Source organism: Spermophilus citellus (assembly GCF_964194105.1).
Source record: "Spermophilus citellus genome assembly, chromosome: 5".
In the NCBI taxonomy this organism is placed as follows: Eukaryota; Metazoa; Chordata; class Mammalia; order Rodentia; family Sciuridae; genus Spermophilus; species Spermophilus citellus.
Window position 1 is genome coordinate 84,405,607 of NC_138186.1, and position 11,420 is coordinate 84,417,026.

Genomic DNA, 11,420 nt, shown 5'->3' on the forward strand with positions numbered 1-11,420 from the left:
AGGGTACCAAACTCTGCAGATGCTCAAGTCATTTATAAAAGATGGTGATCTTGCAGATAACTACACAATCCTCCTGTAGAATTTAAAATTATTTCTAGATTGCACAAAATGCATATAGTTGTTATATGGTATTGCATAGGGAATGATGACAGGGAAAAAAGTCTGTACATGTTCAGTACAGATGCAACCATCGTAGGCCTAACTATATAGGACACCTCTATAAAACCTTTATCATATATATTATTTTAAATCACATATATATGTGTGTGTGTGTGTGTGTGTGTGTGTGTGTGTGTGTATCCCCCCCCCCCCCCGTACTTGGAATTGAACCTACGGACACTTTACCCCAAACTACCTCTCCAGCATTTTTATTTTGAAACAGTGTCTCACTAAGTTTTCAAGGCTGGCCTCAAACTTGGAATCCTCCTCCTTCAGCCTCCCAAGTAGCTTGGATTACAGGTATTCCCAACCACTCCTGGCCCTTTATCATATTTTAAATAGCAAAAATAATATGTTGCTATTATTTTTTCCTTGTTCTTTTTAGATATATGTGAAGATAGAGTGTATTTTGACATATTATACATACATGGATTATAACTTATTCTAATTAGGATCCCATTCTTGTGATTGTACATGACATGGAATTCCACTGGTGGTGTATTCATATATGAATATAAGGAAGTTATATCTAATTCATTCTGTTTTTCCTATTCCCATCCCTTTGTTCCTCTTTGTCTAATTCACTGAATTTCTATTCTTCCCTGCCCCCACCCCTGTTGAGTGTTAGCATCGGCATATCAGAATATTTGGTGTTTGGATTTTGGGGATTGGCTTATTCACTTAGCATGATAGTCTCCATATCCATCCATTTGCTGGCAAACATCATAAAGTGATTCTTTTTTATGACTAAGTAATACTTTGTGTGTGTTGCTACTAATTCTACTTCACTTGTTTTCCAGAGAGTAAGTAAAAAAAAAAAGCAGAAATAAAAACGGAAATGGTGTAATGAAGGGAGTCACCTGAAGTCAGGAAGAACAGAGCATATATACATTAAGAACTATATATTCAACCTATGAGTCAAGTGAGGGATGTTCTGAAAAGTGACAACAGGAACTAATCTTTTTCCGATCAGTTTTATCAAAGTCTAATTTATGTGACAAATGTATACATCTGTCCAACCCAATTAAGATCAAGATGTAGAACTTTATTACCTTAAAAAGTACCTTAATGCCTCTTTGAAGTCAATTTTCTCCTGCCTGAGTCTCTAGCCAATCACTAATCTGCTTTATATATTACCTTTGCTAGTCCTAGAACTTCATATTGATGGGATCATATATTAATATGGTGTTTATTTTGCTCAGCATGTTTTTGAGATTTACCCGTGTGTTATGTACACAAATATTTTGTCCCTTTTTGTACATAGTTTGTATATTCATCCACTAAATTGATCTATCTCCAGGTTTGACTACTTTATGAATAAAAATATACATATACCACAGGTATATACATTATGTGGTCATGTGGTAATATAAAAATTTAAGATTTCCCAAAGTAGTTGTACTATTTTACACAGTTACTAGGAATGTGCAAGAGTTCTAGTTATTCCATATCTCTGCCAATATCTGGTATTCCTATCTCTCCATTTATCTACCTAGGGATTGAATTTAGGGGTACTCTACCACTGAGCTATATTCCCAATACTGCTTATTTTTGGGGGGGGTACTGGAGATTGAAATCAGGGGCACTCAACCACTGAGCCACATCCCCAACCCTATTTTGTATTTTATTTAGAGACAGGGTTTCACTGAGTTGCTTAGTGCCTTGCTTTTGCTGAGGCTGGCTTTGAACTCTCAGTCCTCCTGTCTATCCATCCTCCTGTCTCAGCCTCCCAAGCTGCTAGGATTACAGGCCTGTGCCACTGCACCCAGCTAGTACTGCTTATTTTTTGAAACAGGTTCTCACTAAATAACCCAGGCTGGCCTCATACCTGCAATCATCTTGTCTCAGCCTCCTGATTGCTGGGACTACAGGCCTGCAACACTGTTCCAGGCTCTCAGCCTTTGAATTTTATCTATTTTAGTAAGCATTGAGGTTTGAATCTTCATTTTCCTGAATATTAAAGATGGCTGACATTTGAGCTAAATTTTCATATATGTATATATTTATGTACATACACACATATATTCCAATTACAGCAGAATACAGTAGTGTATTATATAGCCATTTGTTTCTGCATTTCTATGAGATTATTTTACAGAGGAAGATTATATAATTATAATGCTATAAGCCAAGGGAAAAGATCAGCTTATGGAATTAAATACAACTTTCAGGTAAAATACTACTTTGGTACAGTTATTTACACTTAGCATTGACTAAAATAAGCTCCAAGATGCAGGATGGAGCTACAATGTTGCCACCTCTACTGCCACCATCTGGTAATGTTAAAAACAAATAAAAAGAACATAATATGCTTGGTCAACAAAAGTCAGATTTCCAATTCTACTCTAATACTTTGAATCTTTGAAACTACAGAACGCATGCAAACTTATTTGTTTTTTAGTTTTCATTACTTCTTAAGAAGCTGCATTATAAAAGTGGAAAATAGCAAAGTATTGCTATTTTCCTAAATTCGGAGACCATGCTTTTTGAAATACCTCCTTTTCGATTTGTTGCAAGGTCTCTGGCAAATTATCTTACAGCTCTGTAGAGAGCTTATCTTGAGGACAACCAAACTGTTTCCTAACTTAAATTGTAGACTGCTAGAGGGGAAAAAAATGAAATGTGTGCAATATTTTTAGTCTCTTACAGCACAATATCAAGATATTTGCTGGATTACGCAACACTTGCTCTCTGTATACTCAGAAATATTATATCTCCTATCCTTTTGTCTCCTCTCCCTGCCCGAGGAGCTATAGGCTCACTTGCAGGCTGATACGCAGCTGTGGAAACCAGGAGGTCACAAGGCAGGAGACGAATCAGCCTGGCCATTTGCTCACCGATTTGCAAGTTTCTCCCCCAGTTCGCCCTTTCTTCTTTTTGTGCCGGGGATGAAACCCCAGGGCCCTCAGTTCACCCTCCGCCTGGCCCTTGCCCATTGATTGGAAGGCGCTCCCCAACTTGGGTTTTTCACCGGGTTCCCGGCTCTGCACTACTGAAAACAGTCAGCAGCTCAAGCACCTGCCGCGCAGAGCCGCTCCCTGCTCCCGCCCCGCCTAGAGGCACTAGCGGAGGCCAAGCTGGAGCCCGGCATAGCCGTTCCCGCCTGCCCGTCAGACCCTAGGGCGTCGGAGGGGCTTCCGGGCACCGGGACAGGCGGGGCTAAGAGGGGCCTGAATTGGCTTTCTCTCTTCGTGTCCCCTCGGCGCCTGTCAACTCTGGACCAGACGGCGGGGGTGCCAGTACCCTTGGCCACTTCTGCCCAGTACCACCGCCCGCCCCGGGAATGTTGCGGGCCTAGAGCCCCTAGACGACCCGGCTGCTCACCGGCTTCGGCCTGCCGGGCGCCCTGAAGGAGCGGGGTGCTGTCGGTGCTGTCCTCGCCATCGTTCACCACCGGACCTCGAACCGAGGACCTCATGATGCCTACAGGGAGCTGGCTGCTCTGAGGAGAGGAGCTCTCCAGCCCGACAGCCGAAGCCCCCGGCCGCGGTGGCTGGGCGGGCCGGGGCGGTGGCGTGGACTCTGGTACCTCCCCCATCCTGGCACCACCTCCTGGCCACGTAGTGTCACCGCTGCCCCGCCCAGAGGCAGCCGCGCCGGTTCCTCCCTGTCGCCATCTTAGGTTTGGGCAACCCTGGCGTAGGTTGGGCGGGGAAGGCTGAGTTCCGGGACTTCCGCCCGGCAGGGGGAGGTCGGTGTAGAGCTGCCCAGCTCCGACGGCTTTGCGCGTGCCAGGTGGCCAGTGCTGTTGAGAACGTGTCCTTACGGGAGACCTCCCGTAAAGCTCCCGTGCGGCCCTTCCAGAGCAGGATAAGTGGAAGTCTGGAGTCGCCTGCGGGGACTTTAAGCGTGTCTAATTAAGGGGAGGACTTAAGTCGAGGTGGTGTGTACAGTTGTCATGACTGTTGGCAACCTTTGTACTGTCTACCCCGTGACAGCATACGATCCCTAAATTGCTTTTGAGGTGACGAAACAGCAAATGGAAATATATTAACGTTCTATAGGGTTGTCAGTTTTTTTTTGGGGGGGTGGGGTGGGGCGTCGGGTGGAGTACCAGGGGTCGAACCCAGGGGCTTTTAACCAGTGAGGCACATCCCCACATCCCCACATCCCCAGCCCCTTTTTAATGTTTTGTTTTGAGAGTCTCATTAAATCGGCCGAGGCTGGCTTTGAACTTTTGAGCCTTCTGCTTCACCCTTCCAGGACAGGGCCGCCAGGGATTACCTGCGTGTGCCAAGAGACTGCCGATTTTATAGAAAAAATAACCCAATATAAACAATTTCATATGGTTCAAGGTATCAACTCTTCTGATGCATCTCTCTGCGTGTGTTTTTTCTTCGCACTTCTAATTCAGAGAGATTGTTGTAGTTACTGACTCAACAGTAAGAGGAAACTAGGAAAGAGGAAACTAGGAAAATGCTTGCCTAGGCTGGACAGACCTGGAGCCGCTGTTCTAGCCATAGGCTTCAGTTCAATAATTTTCCTGGGTAATAGAGGCTATCTTTGTGGAGATAGACGGGAAAATAAGATGTGTCAATGCCCTCGAAGTGTTCAGGGCAAATCCGGAAGACTCACAAACCAATAATTCAGTAAACCAGGTAAAAGGATTGGTGAGGTCTACATGGGAACAAAGACGACGCTCCTTTATCCAGAGAAGAGGGTGCGGATTTTTGAAGGCATCCCTGATTTCCAGATTAGTAAATTCTAGGCCAGTTTTCAAGTTAGGATAACAAATTAGACCTTATTTCTGAGTGACAGAAATAACCATGTAGATTTCAAACTGGGTTGTTGAGATGACACTCTTATTTGAGTATGCATATAATCACTTGGTGGATCCTTGTAATATAGCTTCAGATTCAGCAGGTCTGGTGTGGTGTTTATTTTATGTGTCAAATTGGGGGGTGTTTTTGGATGAAGTTAACATTTAAATTGGTGAAACTGGTTGCCCTCCATAATGTGGGTGGGCCTCATTCAATCAGTTGAAGGCTAACTAGAACAGTGTCCCTCTCCCTCTCCCTACCCCAAGCAAAGGGAATCCCCCAGAAGACTATTTCATATTTCTTTCTTTCTTTTTTTTATGGTATTGGGGATTGAACCCAGGGGGTCTCTAGCTACATCCTCAGTTCTTATTTTTTTAAATTTTGAGTTAGGGTCTCATTAAGTTGCTGAGGCTGGCCTTCAAGATGTGATCCTCCTGCCGCAAGTTCTGGACTAGCTGGGGCTACAGGCCTGCTCTACAAGGTTTGGCCCTCTCTTCAGATTTCATCTGCACCATCAGTCTCCTTGAACCTCCAGGCTTCTGTACAATTTCTCTCCGGGTATAGATCCTCCAGGCCTATACTGGGTGAGCCTCTACTTTATATATATCTTCTCTTTTTCTCTCTCTTATTGGTTCTGTTTCTCTGAGAACCCCAGTATATCTGGGATGGGCCTGAGATTTCATATTGCTAACAAGCTTCTAGGTCAATAGCAAGGTTGTAAGGATTTTGGGCCAGGGAATAGATTCTAATAGTCTTGAAAGGTTTTAAACTAGAGGAGGGCCTTGCTTTTTTTCTTTCTTTCCTCCTCCTCCTCGTCCTCCTCCTTCTTCTTTTTAATATACCTTTTATTTAAAAAAATAAGTTACTACCTAAGCTTACTGAAAAGTTGTGAAGATAGCAGTGAGTTCTCCATCTTTTACCTAATTTGACCTGTTGTCAAGATCTTATGTAAGTATGTTAGTATGATATATTTATAACAACTAATGAACCAATATTGAGATATATATATATATATATATATATATATATATATATATATAATTAACTGAAGTTCATACTTTTTTTAGATTTCTTTAGATTTTACGTCCCCCCCTTCCAGGATTCCAAGTAGCCTGCTGTTACATATAGTCATTGTGTCTCCTTAGGCTCCTTTTAGCTGTGACAGTTTCTCAGATTTTCCTTGTTTTTGCTGACCTTGACAGTTGTGTAGAGTACTGGTAAGCATTATAGAAAGTCTCTCAATTTTAGTTTCTTATAATTAAACTGTGTATATGGGATTGTTTAGAGAAAGACCAGAGAGGCAAAGTGCCATTCTCATCATATAATTTCAAGGGAATGTGCTGGCAGCACAATTTATCACTGATAATTATCGCTGATGATGTTAAGCTTCATTACATGCTTGATTTAGTGTTAGTCAGGTTTTTCCACCACAAAATTACTGTTTTAACCCCCCACCCCTTTGCATAACCTTTCTCTTTGGAGGGAGGTCAGTATGTACGGCCTACACTTAAAGTGTGTGTGGGGGGCAGTTATGCTCTACCACTTTCAGGGGCAAAATTATTTTGTATGTGAGATTTGGCTATTCTCCCCTATTTATTTACTTATTCAGTCATTTATACTAACAGAGTTCTTATTATTTTATACTTGGATTGTAATTTGCCTCTATGTTCTTTTATTTTGTCAATAAACTTGTTTCAGTTTTGGCAACTGGGAGCTCTTTCTATTGGCCCCTCTCTTTTAGATGCTCCCCTTGTAATGTTTTCTGAGCAATATCTCACTTTCTGATACAATGAAATGTTCCAGGTTCACTTGTATGTTCTTTGCTCTTGCCATTTCTCCAAGGAGAATGATATTAGAAATCAAGATCTAGGAACTGGGTTTTCTTCTTTATACTGAGGTGTCATGATTTTAGGCCGAGAGAAGATACTTTTGTTATTGCATTTTTAAAAAAATGATTATCCCAAGAGGAGTTTTAATTTTTTAATGTTTATTTATTTTAGTTATAGGTGGACACAATACCATTATTTTATTTTTATGTGGTGCTGAGAATCAAACCCAGTGCCTCATGCATGCTAGGCAAGCAAGCCACAACCCCAGCCCCCAAGAGGAGTTTTTAAAAAGTATAAGATGACATCTTTTTTTCCCTTAAAATCTGGCATTTACTTCCTGATTTCATATTACCATAGAAGATTGTTGTTATGTTAATATTATTTATTTTTTGATTGGTAATTCCTTCCTTTGCTAGTACTCTAGACAACCACTATTCAGTAAAGTATAATGCAAACCACATATGTAATTTAAAAATTTCTAGTAGCCACATTAAAAAGTATAAAAACAAAAAAAGTGACATTAATTTTATAACCTACACTGTTTAATCCGTTATATCCCAAAATTATCAATTCAACATCTAACCAATATAAACTTATTGAAAAATGCTCTTTTTTTGGGTACTAAATCTTTGAAACCCTGTGAATGTTTTATACTTACAGCACATCTCCATTAGGACCAGCAACATTCCATGTACTCAGTAGCCCCACTGTGGCTCAGGCTGCCATACTGGACAACACAGATGGATACTGTGTGGGAGCTTATTCTCTCTTCCTCTTCTCTACCCTCCAAATTCTGTTCTTCACTGGGAAAGGAACATCTTTTGGGCAGGGTACCTAATTCAAAAGTCTCTACCTGCTTTCCTCAGTTTCCTCTTTAAAATAATGTGATATACACTTTACCTCCCTCCCCCACTATTTTCTTCCCTCTCTAATCTAGTTAAATTTCCTAGATTTTCACAAAAAAGCTGGGAAGGAATCATTAAGGGCTTTGCTTCTCTTTTAGAATTGAGCTAGCTTGAGTCAATTTCTGTGCCTGCAACCAAAAGAAAATTAATATAGTGAATTGAGTCAAAGGGAGCTTTCTCTGTTGTTCTATTGATAGCTTTATATTTTTTAAGGCAATGTCACTTTGTTTTGTTTACAAATATATTTAATATCTGTCCAGATTACTAGTTTATTATTATTATTGTATGAATTTCCTTGTCTATTTTGCTTGCTTGTTCTTGCAGATGGAATTTATTATTTTATTAATGTTGCCAAAATTTTTAAGTAAAATAGCAATTATAATAATAAAATGATTTGTGAAAGAAAAAAAATAATGTGATATAAAGCTCAAGGGTTATTTTAAGGATTAAATATTTAAATAAGATGATGCATGTAAATTACAGTAGCTGGTGGGTAGTAAGTCTCAATAAATTAGCAGTTAGCATTTTATTTTGGCCAAATTTGCTTAAAAAATTAGCTTACACATCTAAGGAACACCTATTTGATTTTCATTGAATTTCTTTTAAGATACATACCACATTACATGTGGAAGTATGGAGTTGGTGGTTGGTTATATAATTGTTAAGTTCCCTTTCATGACTGTAGGTTGCCTAGGATCTGGGACCAAATATTATTCATTTTTGTACCTGAGCAGTTCCTAACACTGGTTCTCCTTTTTTTTTTTTTAAATATAGGTGGACACAATATCTTTATTTTATTTTTATGTGGTGCTGAGGATCAAACCCAGTGCCTCACGCATGGTAGACGAGCGCTCTACCTCTGAGCCACAACCCTAGCCCTGGTTCTCCTTTCACTGTGCTTGTTATATTTCACAGGATCTCATCATGTTGGCCTTGGATAGCCTAATATGAGAATTTCAAGTAAACGGAACATATGGGGAGTAGAAAGTTGAATGGAGGACAAATACTCTAACCATTAATTTAGAAGTGATAAAGTTGGTAAAGGAATGTTTTGATGACCAATGTTGTCATATAAAAATCATTCCTTTTGTGCTAGGGATGTAGCTCAGTTGGTAGAGTGCTCGCCTCACATGTACAAAGCTTGGATTCAATCCCTAGCACCACCAAAAAAAAAAAAAAAAAAAGAAAGAAAAAAATTATTTTTTTGTTTTTTTTTAATCCCAGCTTTTCCTTTAAAATGATAGTCTCCAGTTTCATCCATTTACTAGCAAATGCCATAATTTCACTTTCCTGCCCATTTTTACTTTTAAATTTTGAGACAGGACCTTGCCAAATTGCTGAGATTAGCCTCAAACTTGAAATCCTCCTGCCTTAGGTTACCTAATTTCTGGGATTGCAGGCAGGTGCCACTGCACCAGATATTGCAATTTTTATGGAAGTGTTAATAAAAAACCAAAATCCTCAGAATATTTACTCAGAAAATAGATTTATGCAAAAGAGACACACTAAAACTTTAAGTACCACACATGTCAGCTTAACTAAAACAATGACCTAATGTAATTATTTAAGGTGGAACGTTAAAAATATTTTTAAAAGATATCTTGATAAGTAACTTTCCAGTAAGTCTAAGATTTCCCTCCACTCTGGTATATTCATTTTGCAATACTTTTTCCTGTGAAAATGCTCTTTTAGTAATGTGGGTAGGGTACTATTGTCTCTTTTAAAAATTTCTTTAATGTAGTACTTCATTGTTTAGGTATTCAAATTTTACGGTTGTTTGTCCCATCAATAAAAGTTTGTTTTTTATTTTATTTTAGAGCTTAATAGTTATATGGAATGGTTGGATTCATCCTGACAAACTCATACATGCATGGAAATTGATTTCAGTTCCATCAATAAAAATTTTGAAGATACACCCAACATGTGTTTATTTCTTTATATGCACACACACCCTAAGGTAATCAAAATTAAAATATAAAAATAAACATAAGTTCTGATTTTTCCTGGGATCATTTTGCTGATGTTCTTGGATGAGGGCACCCTACTTTGGAGACCCATTTTTTAGAGAATAAAATCCAAATTCTTTGGTATAGAATATGAGGCCTTTGCCATCTGCCCCAGTTTATGTTTTCAATCCCATCTTCCACCATTTCTGCCACCTTCTCTGTACTCTATGCTTTGTTCTACTCATTGAATCTTATACATATCATGTCCTCTTTATCTTGTTCCCTCCACCTATTTGAAGCCTTGGTTTATGGTGAATTCTAATTTGTCCTTGAGTCTAATGTTGCCTTCAACTTAATGATTCCTTGATAATCTCTCCCTTACTCTGCTCTTATGTGTGTTGCAATACCTTTATTGTAGCACATTGTGTTAGTTATCTAAGATAGTTTAATAAGGAGTCATTCCTTGAGAGTAGGAATCTTGTCTTTTTATCTTCCATTCCTAGCTCTAAGCACAGAACAAATATTTATGGAGCTCCATATTTTGTGTTAGTCAGTGTACCGGTTACCATGGGGGCATCCAAGATATATAAATACAGTTTCTGCCTTTAGGGAGTTTAAAAGTGAAATGTACTTTGAAGGAAATATTTCTTAATACTGTCCAAGGGAAATATATTTTCCTAACAGTTATAAAAGTTAGAAGGCATATTTTAATTTCCATTTTCTAGAGAGCAGGTATTGTGTGATTACTGTATTCCAGAGGAAGAAACCACATATTTTTAAGGAGAAGCCTCAAAAATGGATAGTCAGATGTGCTTTCCCATATCCTATTTTATTTAGGCAGCTGTATGGTTAGATGTTCTCAGACAGTGATCAAAATAAAAACAAATAAGACAGGAAAATATAAACAGTTTTCTATCACATTGATATGTTATCACATGTTAATCATTTTCACAGCTGAGTTTGAATTTCCTCACTGCTTTACAACTTCAAAATTGGGTAATTCTTGCAACATTGAAACATGTGAGTTTTAATTATAACTCTTTCTTTTTTTTTTAAAGAGAGAGTGAGGGGAGAGAGAGAGGGAGAGAGAGAGAGAGAGAGAGAGAGAGAGAGAGAGAGAGAATTTTTAAAAATATTTATTTTTTAGTTATTGGCGGACACAACATCTTTGTTTGTATGTGGTGCTGAGGATCGAACCCGGGCCACACGAATGCCAGGCGAGCGCGCTACTGTTTGAGCCACATCCCCAGCTCCTAATTATAACTCTTTCAAAGAGGAGACCTAATAGATGGCAAATGAATTAAGTGATTTGTCCAAGGTCAGTGGGAGCCACTATTACAATTAAGATTTTATTGCTTCTACTTATATTAAATCATAGGATGGTGCTTCTGCATAATTCCATTAATTTTCTATACTCTGTATGTTACCTTTGCATCATAAAAACTGTTTTGTTGTTGTTGTAATGCTGGGGATCTAATGCAGGGCCTTGTGCATGCTAGGCAAATGCTCTGCCACTGAGATACAACCCCAGCCCTGCAAAATTTCACTTAGACTTAGTGAAATTTCACTAAGTCATCTTGATGGTAAGTATATAATAAACACCTATTGAACACCTATTCATTTTCTTGCTGGCCTTTTATACATTCAATTGTTGCTTATGAATTATATGGAATTTTCTTTGCCAATTTCCTTTCATTTACCTAATGTAGGGGAACTATAAAAGTGGCCACATTAAAACGAAAAAAGGACATAAATAATACTGCCTCTATAAGAGCCTGGTAGAGACTGATATCTGAAACTTAAACATACTGAAACATTTAA

The 11,420-nt window shown here is 38.9% G+C and overlaps 1 protein-coding gene and 1 long non-coding RNA gene across 6 annotated transcripts in view; one reads left to right on the top strand and one right to left on the bottom strand.

The window, feature by feature from the left end:
* Window positions 1-3,781, bottom strand: part of SLC17A5 (solute carrier family 17 member 5) — a 48,371-nt gene extending 44,590 nt beyond the window's left edge. For 2 of the 5 annotated variants that reach the window (XM_081293819.1, XM_081293821.1), the window contains exon 1: window positions 3,484-3,778. In XM_081293819.1, the coding sequence (XP_081149945.1) occupies window positions 3,484-3,697 (214 nt within the window). In that variant the 5' untranslated portion in view covers window positions 3,698-3,778. Of the gene's footprint in view, window positions 1-3,483 lie in introns of all 5 variants that reach the window. The other 3 variants (XM_081293820.1, XM_081293822.1, XM_081293823.1) reach the window with 3 other exon arrangements.
* Window positions 3,782-3,820: 39 nt separating this feature from the next.
* Window positions 3,821-9,546, top strand: LOC308648798. The gene is made up of 3 exons (XR_014021917.1): window positions 3,821-4,123; window positions 5,310-5,503; window positions 9,471-9,546. It is a non-coding gene; the product is annotated as an uncharacterized lncRNA (long non-coding RNA).
* The last annotated feature ends 1,874 nt before the right edge of the window (window positions 9,547-11,420 follow it).